Source organism: Lacerta agilis, chromosome 13, assembly GCF_009819535.1.
Source record: "Lacerta agilis isolate rLacAgi1 chromosome 13, rLacAgi1.pri, whole genome shotgun sequence".
Classification (NCBI taxonomy): domain Eukaryota; kingdom Metazoa; phylum Chordata; class Lepidosauria; order Squamata; family Lacertidae; genus Lacerta; species Lacerta agilis.
Genome location: NC_046324.1, coordinates 15,368,639 through 15,394,471, shown reverse-complemented (window position 1 = coordinate 15,394,471; position 25,833 = coordinate 15,368,639). Strand labels below are relative to the sequence as shown.

Here is a 25,833-nt window from a genome sequence, read left to right as displayed (position 1 = left end):
AGAACAGAAGGACCTGGGGGCCTTGTAATCTATACCCTCTCCACGCAGGATCTAAAATGCAGAAGGCAACACAACATGTCCGAAAGGTGGCCTTCCAACTCTCATAATGTTTACCCAAAGGAGAGGCTTCCTGGCAGCAAGAAGTGTTCCTAAGGTTCGGAAGATCTGTGGCTAATGCTTAGGGAAAGAGCTCAAAGAGTTTCCCGAAGACACCTCTGAGTGGTTGGAGGTGGAGCAGCGGTGCTTTTCAAAATGCCTCACACCATTCCTACTTTACATCTAGCAAAGCTGAACTAAATTATGCAAAAACTAATATGGCATTACGTACCGTTGACTCAATGTGCATTATTCTCCGAATGCTATATATAGTCGTACCTTGGAAGTCAAAGGGAATCCATTCTGGAAGTCCGTTGGACTTCGAAAGCGTTCGAAAACCAAAGTGTGGCTTCTGATTGGCTGCAGGAAGCTCCTGCAGCCAATCGGAAGCCTTGGAAGACCTGTTGGACTTTCGGCTTCCAAAAGAACGTTTGTAAACCGGAACAGTCACTTCCGGGTTTTGATCATTCGGGAGCCAAAACATTTCAGAACTAGGCTGTTCAAAAACCAAGGTACAGTGGTACCTCGGGTTACAGACACTTAAGGTTACAGATGCTTCAGGTTACAGGCTCCGCTAACCCACAAATAGTACATTGCGTTAAGAACTTTGCTTCAGGATGAGAACAGAAATTGTGCGGTGGCGGTGCGGTGGCAGCGGGAGGCCCCATTAGCTAAAGTGGTACCTCAGGTTAAGAACAGTTTCAGGTTAAGAACGGGCCTCCGGAACAAATTAAGTTCTTAACCTGAGGTACCACTGTACAGCTTAGTTTTCTTTGGTTCAGAAATGAAATAGTTTAATACAGAATACATGTAGCAAGGAAGACCTTATTACCTCTTCCTTGCTAGGCCTCAGCACCAATCATTCCCTGCTATGGAAATCCCATATGCAGAGCCAACATCCATATCCTCCTCTCTAGGGTCACAATATGTGCAGACGACTTGAGGTTTTAAAGGAAAAAACAGCCAGAGCTAGTCTGGTCACACATCATGATTCATCAATACATTAGCAGAAAAGGAACGAAAAGAAGAGGATACTGAGGAGATTCTGTTTGGTGCACTTCTCAAAATTATATCCAAACCAAAACACAGCTACCCTTTAAAATTCGCAGTTCTCTGAATGTTGTGATGGAGCTTTCAGATTAAAGAAATGTGTGCAAAAATGTGTATATTAGAGAGAGTGTACATACAAAGGGCCTTCTTAGTGACTGCTCCCAGATTGTGGAACTCCTTGTTGGTGCAAAACATATATAGAAATGAGAATTCCTGCATGCCAAGATCCAAGTCTGGGACAACACCGCAACAGAGATTTAAAGTCACAAAATGTATAACAAAGTAAAGTGTAGAAATATACGGTAACCTGATAGACCTTTAAAATATGCCTTTCCAAGTGAGTCCCACTCCCCCTAGCCTAGAAGACCACACGTTTGATAAGTTAAAATTTGGTTTACTTACCAACTCTTCAAAGGCCTGCTTCATGTGCTTTTCCATATACCTGCCAGAAAAGTTGCACAGACAGTAAAATTTAGCTTAGTTACAAAGTCATGAAAGTTCCTAGATTATTTATATAGGAACTCAAAAGTGTATGGTGAGAGTCATGATGTTGAGCTGGAGCAACCAGCTCAAACCTCTTAAAACACTGAACTTTTCAGGTAGACTCGGACAGAAACAATAGTCTTGCTTGCCTATTTCCTCCTAAAGTAAGGGAAGTGACATAGCTAAGCTGGGCAGGACAGCTTACTCTATGGTATTAACCCCTTCATGTATTAATTAGACTGAAGTATGTTGATTATGTGAGGCTGGTTATCCCACACTCCCTTCCATGGGAGGCTGGCCTCCTTTTTTATTCCAACAGTCCTTTGGCTACTAACTGGCTATTGTGGCAAGTCTTCTGAGGGTGGGTGTTGCAGTTTGTGGGTGTTTTTAAATGGTTTTGAGTGTTTTCAGTGTTACTGAAAATGACATTCATAAATGTGTATATTATGAAAAATGCACACTAAAATGCTGATGAGTTTTCACAAGGAATTCTAAGATTGTGGAAATGAGATTCTCAGAGATACAGAAAAGGAAAGATTCATCCATCTCTGGTAAGGATAGTCAGATCAGTCTATTTCTGGTCTGTGTCAGTTTCATGAGCATTCATTCATAAATTTGGTTTCATTTTCACATCATTTTGTGCCTGTGTTTTTGGTACACATTTTAACTTGAAATATTTATCCTAAAATATGTAGTTTGCTGAGCCAAAAATTATATTCTAAAATCTGGAACAACACAAAAAGTGAAAGGAAACTGCCTTCTGGGGAAACTAATTCTTGGTTGGTCTACTTACAAAACCCCAGACCTAACAAAATCATCAAAAGCATCTGGATATTTTTGGCTTTTAGTTTAAACATGTTTCCTTTGCATAATTTAATTCCACAAGGCGTAAATGTATATGTTACCCAATGAGATCTTTTTCTTTTAAAGCACTGCCCTTAAGATGTTAGAAGAGGAAATCATCTTTGTAGAGATATGTTACTACAATAGTTAACTATGTGCCAATATAGATAACAGCTAGTGTGCCATGAGAAATAAAATTTAAATCAAACTATTACAAGCTACCATAACCCTTAAGTACTACCCACAAGTGGAAGCTGTCTGGTAGCTCTTTTTGAAACTCCATGCTCTCCTTTTGCTTCCTTTCAATCAGCCTCTGCTTGGGATGGCCAGTTTGGTGCGATGGACTTATCCCATTATTCCTCATAGAGACACACAGACCTAACTTAAGAGGAGTTCACACCCTGCTTTTCTGCACGAGTTACCCTTTCCCACCTGAAACAGTGGCTCACACAGAAAACAGTGGGGCAGGCTTCTCTGAAGGTAGGCAATTCCTACTCTCCAAACACTCTTAAAAAGGGGTGAAGTGAAACCAGGTAGCCGATGATAGCAAGCATCCTGGTCTTTGTGAAGCTACCAGCAGTGGTATAGCGTGGATTGCCAGTGCCCGGGGCAAGGCAAGTATTGCACCCTCTAAATATTGCACTGCCGGCCAGAGTGGACAGCACTGGGCTAGATGGGCAAAAACAGTCTGACAAGGGATCAATCAATTTCCTAAGCATGCCCAAATTCCCCGGTGAGGAAAGGCTACAACATGGCAGTGGGTGGAGAGTAGTTTAGAGAAAACGTAAGACGGCATTACTGGGGTGGTTGGGAAAAGAGACTGTGTGTGCAGCCCCATTCCTCTCCATAGGCAGCTGAATATCGGAACAGGGCTACAATCACAGCCAATCCTAGACTCCTGCACATCGATGCATTTATTTGGATACAGTTTCTGGACTCCCTCTGTCCCCATTTGGCCAGCAGCCAGCCCAGAACTTCCTTTCCTTAAGCAGCTACAGGTGGCTTCAGGCTGGACAGATAATCAAGCTACTTTCCTTCCCCAAAGGTAAAAAAAAAAAAGATACAGGGATCCTCCATCCGGCATACCTGTATGACAGATGTTTGGAAACATGTGCTTGCCACATGCCCACTTTCATTTTTAGGTGTATTTTTGAGGAGGAAGGGACACAGGAGGATTGCCAAAACTGAAGAGGACCAATGTAAAATATTTGTTTTGAGTCTTCCATGGTGCTTAGAGACAGAAATAGAAAGAATATAAAGCCAAGAGACGAAGGCGGCGAAAGGGGGGGGGGTGGGTGGGTGAGGGGAGACATGCCTAGCACTTCTCTGAAGAATACAGAATTAGCAAGTCATGAGGCATCACGTTGCTGTGCCTGAACTGAAGGCCTGTGTCTTAAAAAAAATAAATAAATCACAAATTTGAAACGGTGTGTTATTTTGGGGTGGGGTTGGGGAAGAAGAGATGAAGCAGCAGTATCTACAACCCAGCTTTTCTCCTCTCTGTGTATCTCTCTCCTCCAGCAGGATATTCAGCTGCAATAATTGGGACGAGGCCCTGTAATAGCCATGGCAAATTGACGGGAAGCAGCAGATTACCGGGTGGGCGAAGATGGAGCGACAGAACAGCGCAAAGAGTCGGAAGTCGAAAACCCTGCGCTCCATTTCACGCTCCCTCATCCTGTGCAATGGCAAGAACAGCGACGACGGATCGAGCCCCGAGGAGAAGTACCCCAATCCCTTCGAAACGCAGGCCAACTGGGGTCAAGAGGGAAGCGACTACTGCCCTCGGCTTCAATTAACGTGCGCATCGTCAAGCGAGGACAGCCCTCCTGATCCTTTTATGATCACCAGCATGATGCAGCTGAGGGCTGCGGCCAGCGATGGCTGCAAGAATATGAAGAGAAAGTTCTTCATCAAGGTAGGAGGAGGGTCACACCTGGCCACTGGGTGTTTGCTGTTCCCTAAGATCTGGGTAAGAGTTGCCCCCCCCTCTCCGGCTTCCCCTGGTTGAATATGGGTTTTCTCCTGATCGGAGGTTCGGGAGACAAACCCCGGCACTGTTTCCCTTTCTCAAGGCAGCATGGGTTTCCGTGCCAAGGGTATTACCCCCCCCTACTGTGTGGCTTGCTCATCCAATGTGCTCTCCGTTCTGCAGCACAGCAGGCTCATCCTACCTGGAATACAGAGAGCATTGCTATGATACAAAGCTGCCATTACAGCACACACAGCAGGGGTAAGCTGGGGTCTTAAAAGGCACCTCTCATCAGCAAAATGTGGCTTAGAAGCTGTTAGTTGGAGGGAAATGCTAGGAGACAGGTCTTCCAACTTGTGTTGCGAATGTCACGGGTGCCCCGTTAGGGTTGGTGCAGTCACATATATACAGAGAGAGAGCCCCAGGCCATAGGCTGGAGAGACAGGCAATGATATGAGAAAAGTACCAGTGTGGTGTAGTGGTTAAGAGCGGTGGACCCGTAATCTGGTGAACCGGGTTCGATTCCCTGCTCCTCCACATGCAGCTGCTGGGTGACCTTGGGCTAGTCACACTTCTTTGAAGTCTCTCAGCCCCACTCACCTCACAGAGTGTTTGTTGTGGGGGAGGAAGGGAAAGGAGAATGTGAGCCGCTTTGAGACTCCTTCGGGTAGTGAAAAGCGGGATATCAAATCCAAACTTCTCCTCCTCCTCCTCCTCCTCCTCCTCCTCCTCTTCTTCTTCTTCTCTCGCCTACTGTCACCCACTGGCAAAGGGGTTTTGCGGGATTTTGAAGCAGTGCGAAAGCCTGCACAGCTTGGAGTGGAGTGGATACAGGAATAACTGCATAGTTAGGAATAGCTCAGTTCGTAGATCATGAGACTCAGGGTTGTGGGTTTGTGTCCCACGCCGGGCAAAAGATTCCTGTATCGCAGGGGTCAGACTAGATGATCCTTGTGGTCCTTTCCAACTACAAAATTCTATGATACTAGTACATGACAGCTGACATGAAATATTGCCTAGTATTTAAAAAACGTATGAAATTTCATACTTTAAATATTGTCATGTTAATGTTGCATAATGAGAGGTCCATAAGCTAGCTCCCAGATTTCAAAACCAGTAGACACCACCACCATCAAGATACAACAGCATAAAAGTGAGCTGTAGAATTCGGGATGGGTGATTCTGTCAATTACAGTTTCACTTAAGTACAGATTGGCACAATTCCACATCAGTTAGTGGGTGGTGGTTTTTATAAGGTCTTCATCAAAATTAGACAGTGTTTAATTTTCCTTCTATATGCATCTTTGCAAAACCAAATTGCCTAAGATCATGCATATTGTTCGTTATATTCACAAACTTATACATCTTTAAGCTCTCCCTTAATATATGTAATTTTGTACGCATTTTTTGGTTGGAGAACTGCATTTTTCCTGTAAACTGCTTTGAGGTATATTTTGAGAAGTGGGATACAAACTTCTTTAATATATAAAAATAACTAAGTGCATAGCAAAACATGGAGCAATGCAAATTTTGAAGAATAGCTGCATTTTGGTTTACATATTGTTTTGGGAAGTACAAATAAGGCAGGTTTGCATTCGAATGCAAGCCGTTTCAAAATTATCTGCCCTCCTTAGGCAGAAGTAACAAATAAAAGACTGTGGGCTTTACATTTTCAAGCAAGTAGCAGGGACCAAAAATATCTACCAGTCTGCAAAAAGGGTGAAAGAAAACAATACTCTTCGGGTCAAATTCATGTTAGCAGAACCATTCAACAAGATGATAGGCAGGCAGAGATAATGGCATCTAACATCGCCTCTTTGCAGCACAAAACCCTGTAAAAATGTTTTGATAAGAGATGATATAGGAATGACTATGGAGGAACAACAGTTGATGTGTAATGCTATTTAGTGTTTGATGCTGGAAAGCTTGTGGGAATTCATACCTTTGAAATATGATTTGTCCATAAAAGAAATAATAGAATTGTCAAGTTGGAAGGGACCCTGAGGATCATCTAGTCCAACCCCCTGCAAAGCAGGAATATGCAGCTCTCTCATACAGGGATCAAACCTACAACCTTGGCATTATCAGCACCACTCCCTAAGCAACTAAGCTGATCCATTTAGCACTGCAGATTTTTATTTTTATTTAAAGAGAAACACCGATAAAGCCATCATCACAAAAAAGTGCAGCTAGGCAGAAAGAAATAAACTGCAGGTTTTTAAAAAGGAACAGTAATGTTTAAAAACTTCATTAGATCAGAGGCTGAAATTCTTCTACATATCAGCAACAATGTTTTTAGAACTTTGGGCTCCTTCAGAGAATTTCCTGGGCCTAACTACCAACAGAAAGGGAACTAAAATGAAACTAACTGCTTTGCTGCCAAAGGGCATGTCAAAAAATACTGAAATGTGCAGTTAAGTAACATCCCTAAAGGCCCACAAGGAATGTCACAATACCGCAAAAGCCATCTTAGCTTTTTCTCCAAATCAAGTAGACCTCTTTTGAGCGACAAAGGACTAATGAAAAAGCTAAACTTTATCAAGGATCACAGCCAAAACACCCCACGCTATCTGCATACCCTCCAAGTGTCCCAGTTTTCCAGGAACAGTCCCAGAATTACAGAAGTCGTCCCAGTTTTTGACTTGATCCTTGGTCCTGTATACCTGAAGGAGCATCTCCACCCCCATCATTCAGCCCGGACACTGAGATCCAGCTCCAAGGGCCTTCTGTCGGTTCCCTCACTGCGAGAAGCAAAACTACAGGGAACCAGGCAGAGGGCCTTCTCGGTAGTGGCGCCCGCCCTGTGGAAGGCCCTCCCATCACAGGTCAAGGAAATAAACAACTACCTGACATTCAGAAAAAACCTGAAGGCAGCCCTTTTCAGGGAAGTTTTTAATGTGTGATATTGTTGTATCTGATTTTTGTTGGAAGCCGCCCAGAGTGGCTGGGGAAATCCAGCCAGATGGGCGGGGTACAAATAATAAATATTATTATTATTATTATTATTATTATTATTATTATTATTATTATTATTAATGTCCCGTACAGTATGTCTGTTTAGGATGCTCCTATTTTCTTCGGGGAAATGTTGGATATCCCTTAGTTACCTGCTAAGATGCAGATTCAAAGTACATAAAGACTGCACGGGATGGAGAATGTCTACTGATTTGTATGAGTACACCAGCACATCTATTTTTAGGCTATCCAAATGTTATAGCTGGGCTCATGAGAAGCATCAGTTCTTACCTTAAATACAGTTCCAAATTTTCCAAACCAGGACAGCTGCATTTGGAAGCTCTGCATAGCCACGGGGACCGATGGGCTGGGAATTCAAGTCTCCAGAACTCCCAACTGCTCCGCTTTTGGAAAAGAATTCACAGTCAGCCACGTGATTGATGGAGGAGCTGCCCAGAGGTACCTCACATGTTCACTTAAAGATGAGGAATATGAATGCATTTGGTTACTCATATTTCTAATTTACCTCTTCTACAAAGGCTCAAAATAGCCAATGGACATTAGCATAATAACACAACCCACAATTCTTGACTGAATAACTAAATTCTATTATTGGGATTAATTATGCATGTGTGTATCTATTTGCATGATTCATCACAGTGCACAGGCTGTGTAGGTTTGCAAACACTTACAGGTATAGTTAGCAATTAGAACATTGGTGAACATTGCATGACATCACAGCGGCTCACCCAGAGCAGTATTTTAACAACACAACACATTAAGTGCTCTCACTTACAGGTTGTGTTGTTATGCCCCATTCCAGCATCACCTGGTAAGGGGTGGAGGGTGAGGGGCGTTGTTTGGTAAGGGGCAAATGAACCTCCTCTGTGCAGTCTCCAAATTTCTAAGTTACCTGGGAAAGAAGCAGCCACAGGGAAGTGATTCCAGTTCCAAATAAATACAGTGGTACCTTGGTTCTCAAATGGCTTAGTTGTTGAACAAATCGGTTCCAGTTTGTGAACTTTTTTCGGAAGCCGAACGTCCGACGTGACTTCCGCTTGAGTGCAGTAAGCTCCTGCAGCCAATTGGAAGCTGCGCCTTGGTTTTTGAAATATACTCGGAGTCAATTGTGAATTTCATGCGCTTTATTCAGCTCTTAGTAGCAAGGAATGAGTCTTTCCCCAAAACGTCTGCTATATATATATTATTTACACAATGGGCCCCACGTGATTGGCTAATTCTGGGCTACTCCTGTAGGCCAATCAGGTTGCTGATTCACTTCCACCTGGAGCTGGATTGGGTGGCTCCTGCGGGCCAATCAGACTGCTGCATTCTGGATCCTATTGTTCTAGGATTCAGCTCAGTACATAACAGTTTCGGGAGTCGGGCGGACTCCCAGAACAGATTAAGTACAAGAACCAAGGTACCACTGTATTTTCTAACGTCAATGACAGTGTGTATCTGATGCTGTTTTTAAAGGGATGGCCGTCTAAGCCCTGGCGACGAACTTCTCACTGTCAACGGACAATCTCTTAAGGAGCTCTCCAGCAAAGAAGAGGAGTCGCTCATCCGGTCGGCAAAAGGCCTGGTAAACTTAGTCATTGCTAACAAGGTAAGTGGGAGTATGGAGAGACCTGCTGGTAGGAGGACCACAGGTCTGCAGGTGTGTGTGGGAGAGACTTTGGCAAGATGCCCTACCTGACTCCTCCTTCCTCTTTTCTTTATTGTCTGTGCCCACTTGCTCCTTCAGCCAAAGGGGAGGCAAGTAGCACTTGTTGTTCCTTCTTCTTTTTCCAGAGGGGGGAGAGCAAGCCAGTGACCAGCAATAGCCATAGGAGCACAGAGCACCAGGGCCAGAAATCTCTAGTGATTATTGGTGCGGGGCCATTTCCTAAGAAGAGACCCTCATGTGTCCTCCTGGAAGGACTCTGATGGCATGAACATAAAGCCATACATTCTCATAGCTAATAATTTCAAGGTTGCCAGGAACAGTATCTTTCAGCCTTCAAAGGTCTGGGTGTAAACCAGAATGGTTGGTTTTTTTTAATTTCCTCCTGGAAGTCAGTTATGAGGGAGACAGACACACTTCACCAGCTAGGCCATTCCCCAAAAAGAGGAGCCACCACTTACAAGGCCCTGTTTCAAGTCTCTTCCAACTGCCAGTGGCATCGCAAGGGGGGGTGGAGGGCAGTGCGCCCCGAGTGCCATGTCTGGAGGGGTGACAAGAAGGGTGGTTGCCCTGCTTGGCCCCAGCCGCATGTGGAGTCTCCTCCGTTCACGGCTGCAGCCGCAAGCAGAGGTTCCCGCCACTGTTCATACGGCGCTCGGACGGCGCCAGCGGCAAACCGCTACGCACAACGCATGTGTGGTGTCGCAGGCATGCACCGCACGCAGCGACACTGCACATGTGCCCTACGTAGTGACGTCACACATGCATCGTACGTAGTGGCGCAACGTGTGCACACCCAGCGGTTTGCCCTGCCCCGGGTGTCAGTTAGCATTTGTTCGCCCCCCTGCCAACTGGGACTGTGCAAGTCTCTTTACAGCGACAGGAAGTCACTCTCCCAGCAAGCTGGACACCTCAGCAGGAAGAGCTTCTGTAAATGTAAGAGGAGATTCATCAGACGGCATCATCAGCCACAAGGCAGAGCTTTGCGTAGCAGGGAACAATTGGGCAGCAACAGGACCCAAGGTGGCTGGTATTAGGGAAGGTGCACACACATTCAAACCCCCCCCCTCCGGCAGGCACCTATGCCTTTAATACCTGCATGGCAGGTAGAAATTAAAGAGGTGCACTTTCCCTCTCCGTGGCATGGCCACACTGGGGGAAAAAAAGTCTCTTCTGGAATTTCTGCCTGTCCCTGAGCTCTTAATGGCACAGCTGCCACACACACACAAAAAGTAACAATCAAGAACACTGCAGGAAAGAAAGGTGATTATCAGCCTGGATAGCTCAGGTGGTTAGAGCATGGTGCTGATAGCGCCAAGGAGACAGGTTCGATCCCCATATGGGACAGCTCTGTATTCCTGCATTGCAGGACTAGATGATCCTCAGGGTCCCTTCCTTCTCTACAATTCTATGATTCTATGATTCTGTGCCTTTCTGCATTAATGCCATTCCCCCAACATGTTCAGTAAGGGGAAGATACCCAGCAATGGCGTTTGAGTAACTTAACAAAAGCGCCCTCTGCTGTGGGGAAAAAGGAAGTCGCCATTTGACAATAAGTCTTGATGACTGGTTGCGATGGGATTTTCTGAAAATCCGGATATTGGAAACAGGACCAAGTATTCACAAGGGCATTCTTGGCGGGGGGTGGAATACATGGCTGCCCTGACAGCAATGTCTATCAATGTGCAGTTTGTGGAATCCAGGCAGACATTCAACAGGGGCAGAAACAGGTGCTATGAGAAGGGCTGTGTAGCCCAGCGGTAGAGTTGCTGGCATCTCCAGGTAGGGATGGTTAAGTCCCCTGCCTAAATCTCCGGAGAGCCACTGCCAGTCAGTGTACGCAATGCTTGGCTATATAGACTTAATGGCATAAGGCAGCTTCCTACCTTCCTATGTTCATACTGAAAAAAGCCACCCTTCTCCCATTTCCGGCCTGCCAAATAGCTATTAAAACTAAGCTTGCTCTGAGCTGTTAGTCAAAGATTTGTTAAACCTAATTAGAAATCATTTAACTTGTATGGGACTCATCATCCAAGTCTGCTAAAGTTTTCAAGGATCTCTTGCATGGGTATGACAAATGGCTCCGCCATTTTGGGTGAGGGTTATTATTGGTGTTCCACGCCAAGACAGGAGAGAGCTCCAGTGTATTCAGGCTTTGCTCAGAGTAAACATTGCCCCCTTAAAAGATTAAGCTAGTCTTTTCCCCCACAAATCTCCCCACTCCAGGAATCCTCAGTTTGCTCTCGCAAAGAACAGCCTGTTAAACAAGACGTACAAAACGGCTCCATTCTACAGACGAAAGCAAAATGTCAGAGGACTCGCAGCAATTCAGCCAGTAAGTTCTAGCAGCAATTTATATTTTAACACTTAATGCTGTTATTTCCTCCTCCTCCTCCTCCCCACATCCATTTTCCTTTTGTGTCGCGCCTTCTTAGATTGTAAGATCTTTTTTTTTCTTAGTGATTGACAAACCTCTCTGGGAGCCTTCTTTAGTTGAAGATCAGCACTTTTAAATCTATCTAAATTTAAAGAACTATATAGCACTTTAGGATATCGAAAGCAACCCACGTATGTTATCTTGGTAATCCTGGCAAACTACACTGTAAGGCAGGGCAGAATCATTGTTGCCTTGTTGAACTCGGTGGCTGTTTTGAAAACTGCATAAGTACATCAGCTGGAGATGTATTTTATGAGGCAACATGTAACCTGAAAAATAATAACGATAATAATAATAATAATAATGATAATAGACGTTGCCATGATGATATTGCAGATGGGTGCGCTAGGAGGAAGGACTGAGGCTGAAGATGCCCATGGTGGGCAAGGCCAGAGTCCATAGTGGGTGGAGCAATTAAGTGAAATTTTAACTTTGTACAGTAGGCTAGCTTCTACACACACACACACCCCTCCACTGGTGCTGGGCGGCACCCAAGATTGGGGTGGTGGTGCGCATTGCACATGTGTGATGTCACACACATCTTCCAATGCCGTGTAGGCCGAGGCAGCGCTCTGCTGGGCTGCACTGGTCCCCACGGTGTCAGGAGATGCTGTGGAGACCGTCGCAGTCTGGGACGAGGCCTACCCACTGACGGAGGAAGAGGAGTGCGGGTGGACCGCACTATCCCTGGTAGCATGATCCCGGTGGGATGCCATCACAGCTGTTCCCGCTCCGGGTCCCACACCGCAGGCGGCATGCCACGCCCCCAGTACATGCGCCACGCCCCTGTGGGCTGTGCGCCACACCCCCAGGACACGCGCCAGCCCCGCCCCAGCCTGCTCTCCGCCCCCCTCCAGTACCAGAGCATGAAGCTCCGCCACTGGCTACACCAGCCAGCTTGGTGTCGGGAGTAGCTGGTGCGCAGGCCAGTGTGACTTTGCAGCAGGCCATGCCAGTCCCCGCAGCATCTTCCAACACCGCGCAGGCCTTCTATTGATGCTGCGCCGTGCTCAGCTTGGTGGTTCGGCCGCCTCCGCCCCCTCAATATTCAGGGGTCTGAGCCCCCCACTAAGGAATATTGAGGGGGCTGGCAACACCTCCACTCCCTCGAGGTGGTGAGCCTGCACACCTCTCCATCCTCCATATCTGCCTTGAAAATGTCGATTTGGAGATGCTTGCAGTGCTGCAGTTTCTCTCTTATCTTCTGGTCCTTGTGATGCACCCCTGATTGTTTCATACCCTTCTCCCTTCTCTTGTGTGTTATTGTTAACAGGTGTGAGTCCATACTGGATAGGGGAAATTGACAGCCCCATGGCAAAGAAATCAGCCTCCCGATACAGACAGTCCCATTCTCTGTACAGCAACAGGAAGTCTCTCTCTCAGCAGCTGGACACCTCAGCAGGAAGAGCCTCTGTAAACGTAAGAGGAAATCCATCAGATGGCAGTAGCAGCAGCAGCAAGGCAGAGCTATGCTTAGCAGGGAACAGCTGGTGTACAGCTTTATGGCTACCAATTTCCCTCCTGTCAAGGGAACAGTCACCTATTTTCCATCACGGCTCTAAGAGCTTAGGGCTGTTGTTCCCAAACTGTGTGTGCCAGGGCATTAGTTTATTAACTAATAAAAGGGATGCGGGTGGCGCTGTGGTCCAAACCACTCAGCCTTTTGGGCTTGCTGATCAGAAGGTTGGCGGTTTGAATCCCCGCGGCGGAGTGGGCTCCCATTGCTCTGTCCCAGCTCCTGCCAACCTAGCACTTCGAAAGCACACCAGTGCAAGTAGATAAATAGGTACCACTGTGGCGGGAAGGTAAACGGTGTTTCCATGCACTCTGGCTTCCATGCAAGGTGTCCCGTTGCGCCAGAAGCAGTTTAGTCCTGCTGGCCACATGACCCGGAAAGCGGTCTGTGGACAAATGCCGGCTCCCTCAGCCTGAAAGCGAGATAAGTGCCACCACCCCATAGTCACCTTTGACTGGATTTAACATAGCTGTCAAGTTTCGGATTTGAAAATAAGGGATCAGCAGTCTCACCTATCCCGGGGACAGTCACATGTCAGTGGTGGGCGGAGCCAGAAGCAAAAGTGGGCGGAGCAGCAATGTAAACTCCAAGCGGGCTCGGGCTCGGAGCGGAGCAAAGAGGAGGGCAGCCATGTGCTCCATGCAATGGAGCCTCATCGTCTTCTTGTCTGATCCCATCAAAACAGGACAGGAAGCAGCAGCTGCTCAAAGGCAGCCAGGCCCCACCCACCAGCTAATCCTATTGGCTGGCTGATACCCCTAGTCATAACATCCATGGCCTCCTGTCCTTTCAAGTGGCATTGACCTCTTGCTTTTCGTTGAACATGCAGCCCCTTTCCAGGTCTTCGCGGTCGCTGAGTACAGCCCAGCTGATGCATGCAACGTGTGGTCTTCAAGCCTCTGTAATCTCCAATATTGTTTTAATGAAAGGCCAAGGGAAGGTGAGATGCTAATTTTAGTCAAGTGTCTTCTCTGCTTGGGCAGGAATGGTTTCCAAGAGTCTGCTAAGCAATACTGCTTAGACTTAGGAAGGATGTAGGAAGGCAGCGTTAACCGTTCTCAAACTCCCATCAGCCCCATTCAGCATGGCCAACACATTGTTCAGTAAGACTGGAATTGTATTCTCAGTTATCTCAGAGAAATTACACTGAACTCAGTGGAACTCATGGCATATCTGTGAAATTGTAGGTTTTGTCTATCAGTTCATAAGTTCTCTGACATCTGTATTTTTGAGGGTTGGGTGGGATAGCATTGCCATATGGAATTTCCCAGACATAGCTGGGATTTGGTGAAATCCGGATGCACGGTAACCCATGTCGGAAGTGCAGATTTTGGCGAAGTTAGCTGGAAAACTTCAATTTTTGAGCTCAAAAACAACTTTGGGCAAAGCTAAAGAAAGCTCAAGAACTTTGGCCAAAAAATAAAATAAAATAATGTGCAACATTTACATTTAATTGGGAAAGTCCTTTTTAAAACTGCTTCATCAACTAAACATGTTCCCCCTGCATCCTCCCCTTAGGGACTGGGTTTCAGCATTGTGGGTGGCAAAGACAGTATTTATGGCCCCATTGGCATATATGTGAAGACCATCTTTCCTGGAGGAGCTGCTGCTGCGGATGGAAGGCTGCAAGAAGGTGGGAAAACTTTGCTTCTTTACATGTAGACTGACCTTTTCTTTTTATAACAAGTGGGTAACTGTGAAATAGAATACAGTGGTACCTTGGTTCTCAAATGCCTTGGTCCTCAAACAACTTGGAACCCAAACACTGCAAACCCGGAAGTAAGTGTTCAGTTTGCGAACTTTTTTTGGAAGCCGAACGTGTTCTGCTTTGAGTGTTATGCTTCCGATTTGAGTGCCACACTTCCATTTTGAGTGTTACACTGAGGTCTGTCTGGTTTTGCTATTTATTTTGCATTTTTGTTTTTGTGACCGTGTGGAATCCAGTTCAAGCTATTGATTGATTGATTGATTGTATGACTGCAGTACATTGTTTATTGCTTTCATTTTATGGCTCAATGGTCTCGTTAGGTAGTAAAATTCATGTTAAATTGCTGTTTTAGGGGTTGTTTTTAAAAGTCTGGAACGGATTAATCCATTTTGCATTACTTTCTATGGGAAAGTGCACCTTGGTTTTGGAACGCTTTGGTTTTGGAACGGACTTCCGGAACGGATTAAGTTTGAGAACCAAGGTACCACTGTAAATACATCCCGTTGTGCATTGCATCTTCTTTGCAGTGTGTTTGTTTGTGTGCGCACACTCATTTATAGTGAGTGGAAGCTGAAAATGCACAATGGTTTGGAATCTTCGTTTGTGACATCTGTTGGAGCAATGGTGTTACATATGAACTAAGCTAAGGCTATCTAACACGATTATTTCTTTCAATTAACAGGGGATGAAATCCTGGAACTGAATGGAGAATCAATGCACGGACTCACGCATCATGAAGCTTTGCAGAAATTCAAGGTTACGTCCATCTCTGAAGTCCTGTCCCTCCCCTTGCCCAAAACACACACTCAGGTCATGGTGCAGAGTACAGAAGGTCAGCCAAATTAATTAGGCACTCAAGACTAGGGTTGAGGCAGAAATGTGATCTTATTCACACTTTCTGAAAAAAAAAACCAAACTGAAACACAGTCATTCTTCAAAAGTTGCTCATCTCTGAATTTTGTAATGGATTTCGCCAGCCAAGTAATGAGTACCAAAATCTGTACACGGGGCAGGGGGGGAGCATGCATAAAAATGAACATATTAGTGAAAGCAGCATGCAAAAATGCGTCACATTAGGGGGAAATGCTCTGCAAAAATGTGTTTATTTGACAAAACACTGATGAATTTTCAGGAGGACTTAAAAAATAATAATAGCAAACTGACCTGAAAATGTGGACACTGGAATGTAAGATGGCAGAATTGAGAAACAGAGAATTTTTTTAAAAAAAGAACAGATTTGTCCATTTGCAGTTGAGACAGAAAATGGCACAAGCACCTTCTCCTCCTTTCCGGGCAGCAAAACAGCAAAAAAAAAAAAAAACTAAATCAAGTCACCAACAATTCGCTGTCCTTTAATTCCCCCCAATCTGCTCCCTGGGGCAGCTGCCTCACTCTGCCTACTGTTTGGGTCTGCCCAATTGCCTCTCTCTTTATGCACATACCACACACAACTCATGTTGCTTCCTTGTTTCTAGCAGGCCAAGAAAGGTCTTCTCACACTCACGGTCCGAACTAGCCTCAGCACCCCACATTCTGCCGCAAGCTACTTATCCTCCCACCTCTGCCGTTCCCTGAGCACCAGCATGTGTATCACCAAGGAGAACAGCTCCTTTGGCTCGGAAGTCACCACTTTCCCCTTGAACTCTGCCAACCCCAATGACAGGATCATTATGGAAGTTTCCCTAAAGAAAGGTGAGTGTTAGAAGTATCGGACCACCAAGGAACAGAAGCAGCAGGTCTGCTTCCCCTTGGAAGGCTTTCCCCAAATCAGTGATCATTCCTGGGCATTGAATTCAACTGAATTGGGACAGCCAGTGAATTGTCCTCCTGGAGGGCACAATGTTGGCTATTCCTGAATTCAAGTATGATTTAATTCAGCAGTAGCCAACAAACATTGTGCCCTCCCTCCAGATCTTTTAGAATACTCCTTCCATAATTTTTAAGTCCATTGAAATGAATGGTCTTGGCTGACATAAGTCTTGATTTCAGTGGGGTCTACTCTGAGTAGTTGGATATAACTCCCCCTTTGGGTGGGAGGGGGGTGCCAAGTATTTGCCCCAAAACAGATTTAATAAGTCATAGTCTACTGAGAGGAGTATGGCAAGGTGAGGGGGAAATTGACAGTGTTTATATAAGGGTGAGGAAATCTTAAACCTAATTTCCAGATGTGACTCCTTCCTTTATACTGTAGTCATTCTGGCCATGCAAATGATGGGCAACCGTACATGCACACCCCTCTCCTGCCAGGCAAGCACCAACCACACATTTCAAAGGCACTTCCAGCCAGGCAAAAAACACTCCAAGCCAGAAAGGAGGAGGGACACTGAGGTGTGGGATCTGGGAAGGAGCAGTGTGGCGTCAAGGGCGGGGATAGTCCCAAAGGCAGGAAGGGATAGAGAGACCCAGACGGCCACATCTGGCCCCCCCAAACTGATGTTTCCAGCACCTGATTTAGACAGAAAGGGAAGAAACCAATCTAATTTTCAAAGTTTTAATCTAATGACAGTTTATATAATTCAAAAAACATAACAGATTGTCTTTGTTTTGCATCTTTCTGATATATTTTCCTCAGAGGCTGGCGTGGGTTTGGGCATCGGATTATGCAGCATCCCTTATTTTCAGTGTATATCGGGAATATTCATTCATGCCCTCTCTCCAGGCTCTGTAGCTCACATGGATGGAAGGCTCAGGTATGTTGAAACCACAAAGCGTCAACAACAGATATATATGTGCATGTGTGTGTGTGTGTGTGTGAGTGAGAGAGAGAGAGAGAGAGAGAGAGAGAGAATTCACATCTCTTTAGAAGATAGCCACTAACTGCTGGGCTGCAGTTGAAAAAAAATACATGAGGAAATCTAATTACAAAAAAAGATGTAGAGAAAAGAAGGCCCTATATTTGCAGTCAATTTTCATTTATTTGTTTTAGGCATTGATATACTGCTTAATCGTTAGCATTTCTAAGGGTTATACATAAAAAAGACACTACACAGGATAAAGCATCAAAAAGTAATCATAAAACTGAACATAAAACGTCTACTGGAATCAGAAAGTATTTGATTTCCACTTGAAGTTCAGCAAGGAGAGGGCCTGTACAATCTCAGTCGGAAGGGGGCTGCACAGGCTTGGTCCACAACACAGTATGTGTTAAGTTGTGGGTGGACACAGCAGACGACACAGTGATTTCCAAGCAGCTCTTGTTTATTCTCAGGCTGGAACAGAAGTGAGCTGAAGGCCTCAGCAGCCTGCTTATATAGAACTCAGCTACAAAGCAACAGTAACAACTTTCTGTAGTTACCCAATCCCTGAACGTCAGTTTTCAATCCCTAATTTGCATATGCTGACCTGAGTGAAAACTGCAGCAGAATGAACTATATACACACACCCCTAGTGGCCTAGGGTGAGAACTTCAATACATAACACCATGCATGCTTATGAAGCATGCACCTGAACCATGGAGGACAGAGACCCCCCCCTCCCCAAGACCTCCGTGATCAGATAGTCCTGGGCCCAAGCTGTTAAAGGGCCTTCTACAGTCATACCTTGGTTCCCAAACTTAATCCGTTCTGGAAGTCCGTTCCAAAACCAAAACGTTCCAAAACCAAGGCGCGCTTTCCCATAGAAAGTAATGCAAAATGGATTAATCCGTTCCAGACTTTTAAAAACAACCCCTAAAACAGCAGTTTAACGGGAATTTTACTATCTAACGAGACCATTGATCCATAAAATGAAAGCAATAAACAATGTACTGCAGTCACTCAACCAATCAATCAATCAATCAATCAGTAGCGGAACTGGGTTCCACACAGCCACAAAAAAGAGCCCCAAAAACAAAAACACAAAAACTAAAACACACACACACAAAAATGCTGAGCCAGACCTTGGCTTAACACTCAAAACAGAAGTGTGGCACTCAAATCAGAAGCGTAACACTCAAAACGGAGCACGTTCGGCTTCCAAAAAAAAGTTCGCAAACCTGAACACTTACTTCCAGGTTTGCAGTGTTTGGGTTCCAAGTTGTTTGAGAACCAAGGTACCACTGTAAATTAATATGAGAACCTCAAAACTGATGGTGTCAGCCCCACTTCCCTTTCACACACGTGGCAGCGATAAGGGCGTTTCTGCACAACAAACTTGCACCGAATTGACTCCAAAACAGACTCCGTACGCAACACACACACACACATACATTTTTTAGGGACAACAGAGCAACCACTCTGAAACTGCCCCAACTGCCCGTGCTTTTAAAAACCACGTGCACACTTCCTAGAACGGTATGAGAAGCTGCACATTAGCAAGCTAAATTGTGCTGCATATACCATGAAAGGCTTGGACCGCATTGCTCTTTCAGCCTTCTGTGCTTAAGCAACACTCACCTCCCCCCTACCCCCAAAGTGAAAGGCCAGGCTAAGCAAGCAAGCAGGAAGGAAGGAAACTGTGGGTGCAACACACTTGACAAATCACACACCGCAGGTCTGGTTGCAGCAAAAGGCAAATCAGAAGAAAGTTTGTAGAAGTCACCAAAGTGTGAAGGATGAACGGGTGCTTCAGACCTGCACGACTTCCACACGCTGTGTATTTTGGGGATATTCTCCTGGGCAGGCAGCCCTCTGGGACTTAATTCATTTGCAACCTAATTCTATCTCTCTCTGCCCCATTACAGACTGAGAGACCAAAAGGGGAAAAAATAGAATTACCGTATTTTTCTATGTATAAGACGCCCCTATGTAAAAGACGACCCCTATTTTTTTTTTAACCCAGAATTAAGAAATTAAGTTGTTTAGCTTTTGGGGTGGGGTGGGGTGGAGGAGGCCACTTCTGCCAATCGCTCACCCGCCTGCCCACCACTGCCGATCACTTCCCTCACCCTCCCACCAGATGTCAAAGAGGAAACCAAGTACCAGACTTTTAGGAGACATCTGAAAGCAGCCCTGTTTAGGGAAGCTTTTGATGTTTAATAGATTGTTGTAGTTTAACATTCTGTTGGAAACTGCCCAGAGTGGGCGGGGTATAAATAAATAAATTATTATTATTATTATTATTGCCACAGCCACTGCCAATCGCACACCTTGCTGCATCCGCCAGTTGTCTGCCCGCTCACCGCCACCAACAGCCCACCCGCCCACTTGCCACAGCCGCCAAACACCTGCCTGCCTCTCCACAGCCACCAATTGCCTGCCCAATTGCCGCAGCCGCAGCCAATCACCAGCAAGCCTTGCTGCAGCCACCAATCACCCACCCAGTCGCTGCTGCCAATCTTCTGCTTGCTGCTGCCATTAATCGCACGTTCCCCCCCTCTGCATTCATTATAAGTGTATAAGACGACACCTAATTTTTCCCTATTATTTTTTTTTAGCAAAAAGCACTGTCTTATACACAGAAAAACACGGTATATTGTAGGCCGCCTAGGCCACATTTGGAAAATAGGGACACTTGGAGGGTCTGCATTATCAGTTACTGGTGTTCCCAATAGCAGTATGGGGAAGTAGTTTATCTTGTTCACGCTATGCTATTTTTTCTTAAAAGGCTGCCTTTTGTGCCGTATTCAAGTCTGCTATTTAATAAAAACCACTGAACTTCCCCCCACTTGTGTTGTTATTGCCCAAAGAACTCTTACGTTTGGCAAAACAGTGGGGAAGTTACACTGACAAGCTTAAATCCATGGCTTCTGTAAATCCGGGTCTGTCCCTCGAAAATAGGGACACTTGGAGGGTCTGTAAATGTCTGCTAAAATGAATAATCACAAATGGATGACATCTTGGCTTCTGGATTGAAATATGTAAGTTTTTTCCCCCCCTATCCATTTTGGAAGGTGCGGAGATGAAATAGTGGAAATCAACGAGGCATCGGTCCAAAACATGTCACTCAATGAGGTCCATGCAGTTTTAAGTCATTGCAATCCCGGTGCTGTGCAGATTATCATCAGTAGACACCCTGATCCTCAGGTAAGATGACTGCTGTATGAAACTTCCATATTCTGATGATGCTTGAGTGTCAGGACTGAGCCATGGAGTCACAAACAGGAAGACCTATAAAAGGTAACAAGGTCTTCCTGTCTAAGAGACCCCAATGGACAGCCTGGGTTTGGTGTGGCATTGATAGTCCAGGCCTGGTTTTTAACTCTTTATTGCCCAGGAAGATATCCCAACTGCAGTTCTGGTGGGATACAGTGCCGGACAAGCTATAGCTTAGGGCCCCACTCTCTTGGGGGCCCCAAAAAAATTTAAAGGGAAAAAAACCTGGATGCACTTTGATGAAATACATATTTTGTTATGTGCAAATGGCTTTAGATACCTATTAGGTCCATAAATTACCATATAGCATATATTCAACACACAAAAACAGCGACAATTTGTTGTTGACAAAGGACAGCTGGACATATAAAGGGCCTCATTAAACCTAAATCTGGCCCTGGTGGGATGCCATATGGGGCAGGCTCAAACACAGCCCAGAGATCCTCAACCTTGTTAGACCGACAACTGCCATCATCTCCAGCCAACTTAGGTAATTGTCAGAGGTGGTGGTTGTACTCATAGAATCGTAGAATTGTAGAGTTGGAATGGAGTTGTAGAGTTGGACCCCCAAGGGACATCTAGTCCTCCTCCTTCTTTCTTCTTTGGCGATCACTTGTAGCCAAGTAAGATTGTCTTCCATAAACACTGTTTTAACAAGTGACTGTGGAGGCCAATTATGGAACCACACATCCTTCCACAGTGAGGACATTGGTTTCAGGGCGGGAGTTGATCACAGTGTGGATTTGCCAAGCGTGCCTTCCTCTTAGCACATTTCTCCCTTGCGTCCTGAGTTGGAGTGTCTTCAAAGCCCATGACACCTTTGGTAAAGGCTGTTCTCCAATTGGAGCGCTTGCAGGCCAGTATTTCCCTGCAATGCAAGAATCTCAACTAGATCACACAAGGCAGAACGGCCATCCAACCTCTGCTTACAAACCTCCAAAGGAGGAGGTTGAACTCCCTTCCAAGGGAGTTGCTCCCCAGATGCTTCGACCCTCGTATGGTTGCTAACAAGATGCATTGGGAACCCCCATGAGGGAGAAGAAGCAAAGGAGATAAGATTGGAGGTTTTTAAGCAGAGGTTGGGTGGCCATCTGCCATGGATGCTTTCATTGAAATCCCTACATTTCAGGGGGGTTGGACTAGATGATCCTTGGGACCGCTTCCAACTCTACAAGTCTATGATTCTATGTGATGGATGTGGAAAAGGTGAAGCTTCTCTTCTACTGCAAATTGGGTGTTCTTCGCAGCGTCTTTTTTCCCTTTAAAATGTACCGTAAGTGCTCAGGGTTTATGTACAGTCATTTGCATTTACTGTTTGTCTTTAAGCCTCGTGAGCAAAGTGCCATTTAGCAGCAACTCAAATGCTTTACATGTTGTTATTTGGTGGCTTTTAGCTTCCTGAATGTGAAAAGAGAAAGCAGTTATTCAAATGATTTCACTTTAGAATCGTTTCCTAGCAATCTGTATAAGACATTTTCAGTCTTGATAGCGGGTGGCCAGGAGCAGATCTACTTTGAGACTAATGAAGTTTAAGCTTAGGGGGCCCCAATCCCGGAGGGGCCCTAGAAGCAACTTGAGTCCACATTGCTTAACAATTTTTGGTGTAGTAAACCCTGTTTGAGTCTCACATCTCAAACTGATTAATTTTTTTTAATGGTATATACAGTATATTTCAACAACCCCGAAGTGTGAGAGTCAGTAGCGCAGATGTTGTAAAGGCAGAATGTCACAGTAACACAAAAACTATAAGGCCTAGGTAATTTTTATTCACAACAGTGACTTTGACTTGCAAGATAATCCAGTGCAGCAGTTTTAATTGGAGATGTGGTAGTTCTTCTTTTTTAAAAAATTGTGATCTGTTGTGGAACAACCCAATTGAAGAACATAATGTTGGCTACCAAGACCTTGTTGCTGGTTGTGAAGGGGCCCCCATAACAGTTCAAGTTTCGGGGTCCCCAAAACGTAGGTGTCAGAAAAAGGAAATGCTGTATATGTCACCAAAGACACCCTCTAATCAAGTGAGATTTGTATCTGGTGTTAGTCCTATTCAGAGTAGACCCATTGAAAGTAATACACATGGCTATTTTAGTCTCGAAGCTACTAACACGAGTTTGACCAAACTGCGGGGAGGCAGTGGAAGACAGGAGTGCCTGGTGCGTTCTGGTCCACGGGGTCACGAAGAGTCGGACACAACTAAACAACATTTTAGTCTTATTAATTTCAGTGGGTTTACTCTGAGTAGAAGTGAGCTAGATACAACCCTCTGGGTTTTATGCATGCTGCAAGTATCAGGTCAAATACAGCATTAGAAAACCCCAAACCTCCTACATATTCTTTGAGCCAACCTATGTAGCCAGTGACCTTATGTGATGTCTGTGTTGCTCTGCTGTGCTATTTCAGCTTAGTTCCATTTGTAGGGCATGAGACTCTTAACCTCAGGGTACTGGGTTTGAGTTCCACGTTAGGCGGAAGATTCCTGCATTGCAGGGGGTTGGCCGATCCTCACAGTCGATTCCAACACTACAATTCTAAGATTCCATGATTTTCGAAGCAAAAAGAAAGTCAATACAATTTGGGCAAAAAGAGGAAGGGGGAAAAAGCAGTGCTTCAGAAATCACAAAAAGAAAATTGATAAAACGCCCAACAGAAACTTGAATGAAAAAGGGCTCCTTTGTGTAAGGGAAAAGGAACCAAATACAGTATTTAGCCAAACTTTCAAGCTTCCACAAGTAGCCCTGTGATCTGTGACGTTTTGTAGGTTTCTGAACAGCAGCTAAAGGAGGCTATTTCACAAGCGGTGGAGAGCAACAAGTTTGAGAGGGAGAGGTACCAGTGGCGGACAGAAGGTAAGGAAATCCCAATTGGTTTAGAAATTATCAAAAACTGAATGCATTTTCTGACATTGGCCCACTTGAATCGTATCTCAAAGTCCATCTCCCCCATCTGCTGGAGGGGATGTAGCTCCAGAGGATCCTGTCCCCATATGTGGTGGGACTTCACCCCTGAAAGTTCTGGAGTTTGGCAATATCAGATATCAGGACCACCACCGGACAGAGGAGCATCACTCTAGATCCCAGGCTCTCCCCACGAAACATGCTTGTGGGAGAGAATTCGGACCGCTGTTAGAAACTCATTAATCATCCGCCTGCTGGGGGCTGCCTGCTTACTCACAGCGCAAGGGTGGAAGGAGCCTTCGTCATAGCCCATGGCGAACTGGCTCCATAAGGCTAATCAGCTGGGAGTTCTTTGAAGAGCCACTGAGACCTGCTGGACTTTGCAGCAGAGTGGTGTCTTTTTTGTAACGTATTTGTCATCAGAGACACTGAGTAAGCAAAACAAAATAAAATAAAATAATCCTTCCAGTAGCACCTTAGAGACCAACTAAGTTTGTTCTTGGTATGAGCACACGAAAGCTCATACCAAGAACAAACTTAGTTGGTCTCTAAGGTGCTACTGGAAGGATTTTTATTTTGTTTTGACTATGGCAGACCAACACGGCTACCTACCTGTAACTGAGTAAGCAGATCCTTTGAAAATATGGTTTGGAAATGCTTATGGTTTACAGCTGTACAGGTTTTTCCAGTGTGGAGAGCCCGTGTGGTGTAGTGGTTAATAGCGGTGGACTCGTAATCTGGGGAACCGGGTTCGCGTCTCCGCTCCTCCACATGCAGCTGCTGGGTGACCTTGGGCTAGTCACACTTCTCTGAAGTCTCTCAGCCCCACTCACCTCACAGAGTGTTTGTTGTGGGGGAGGAAGGGAAAGGAGAATGTTAGCCACTTTGAGACTCCTTAGGGTAGTGATAAAGCGGGATATCAAATCCAAACTCTTCTTCTTCTTCTCTGCTTTGTAGGGGGGCACTGTGACTGGGCCTGCAACAAACAAACAAACAAACAAACTTTGTGTTGAGTTTCCCCACTTTTTTCCAGAAAAAAGCACTGGGTTTGCTATGTAGGTTTGTCATCCAGAGGGTTTTGGTCCCCCCCCCCACCCTCTAAAATGCAGTTCATGCAGGGAAGCAGTTGTGGTTCTTGAACAACTCCACAGCTTCTTCAGGTACACGGAAACACTTGTGTGGGTGTTCAGATTCTGGTCATTGTCTTATTCCTCACTCAAAAATTGCTTGGTTTTTTTTTTTTTTTAAATGCAGGTGTTAAAAGCCTGGAAAACAGCTGGCACAAGAGACCTCCATGTGAAAAATACTCAGAGAGGAATAATGCTCATTCCAGCCACCGCTCCCAAAAGCTTATGATCCGTTCCAGCAGCGACAGCAGTTACAACCCCAGGCCATCATGTGGCAACGGCCTTCCCTACCAGCTGGCTGATATGAAAGAAAAAGGACACAGCATCGATGCACCGATTACAAGGCAGCCTGGCTCCTTGTATTCTTCCTCTAGAACTAGCCTGGAGAAGGATTCCTCCCCACCAACGCTGAAAGAAGCCGGTCACCTCTTGCAAAATACAAAAAGGTCAGCGGAGATCCTTGTCAGGAAACCCAGGTCCTCAAAGCCCAAACCTCCGCCAAGGAAGTATTTCAAGCAGGATTGCACCAGCAGCGAGCAGGCGAGCAGAGAAGCGAATGAGAAGCCCGAGCTGCAAGGGGACGGGAGCCCACCTCCGTCCAACGCTCAGGTAAGACAACTTCCTAGGGAATGGAGCCAATAAAAATAGAAGTCTTAAAGGTGTGGATTTTACTTCCCTGGTAAAAACCCACACCTTCTAAGAGCAGTGACTCTCAGACTAGGAAGGAGGTCCACTTTCATTGGGCAGAAGTGATGTCAATGAGTGAGCTGGGGAGAAATTCAGTTCGGCTCACATTTAAAAGCAAATTTATCTAATTCACCCTTTCTGAAACCGAAAAAGAGACGTCCTTTGAAAATTCACACTTCTCCGAATTTCACAACATAGTTCTTTAACCAAGTAATGTGCACAAAAAAGCACGTGCTAGATTAAGTGGTGCCGAAAAAATGCATATATTTGTGGGAATAACACACGCAAATGCGTTTTTAGGGAAGAGTGCTTCGTAAACAGTAGGGAAGAAAGGAAGCAGGATGTGAGCACAACAGCACTCTCCCCTCCTGCAGTTTCTAGCGAC

General features: G+C 45.4%; 1 protein-coding gene across 1 annotated transcript in view; it reads left to right on the top strand.

Annotated features, from left to right (window-relative positions):
• Positions 1–3,983: 3,983 nt before the first annotated feature.
• Positions 3,984–25,833, top strand: part of IL16 (interleukin 16) — a 37,201-nt gene continuing 15,351 nt past the window's right edge. Inside the window, exons 1-13 of the mRNA XM_033167073.1 lie at positions 3,984–4,390; positions 7,722–7,858; positions 8,879–9,011; positions 11,295–11,403; positions 12,779–12,924; positions 13,851–13,961; positions 14,540–14,654; positions 15,412–15,485; positions 16,208–16,421; positions 17,302–17,419; positions 20,539–20,671; positions 23,499–23,586; positions 24,889–25,370. Coding sequence (XP_033022964.1) covers positions 4,082–4,390; positions 7,722–7,858; positions 8,879–9,011; positions 11,295–11,403; positions 12,779–12,924; positions 13,851–13,961; positions 14,540–14,654; positions 15,412–15,485; positions 16,208–16,421; positions 17,302–17,419; positions 20,539–20,671; positions 23,499–23,586; positions 24,889–25,370 — 2,169 coding nt within the window. The 5' untranslated portion in view covers positions 3,984–4,081. The remainder of the gene's footprint in view (positions 4,391–7,721; positions 7,859–8,878; positions 9,012–11,294; positions 11,404–12,778; positions 12,925–13,850; positions 13,962–14,539; positions 14,655–15,411; positions 15,486–16,207; positions 16,422–17,301; positions 17,420–20,538; positions 20,672–23,498; positions 23,587–24,888; positions 25,371–25,833) is intronic.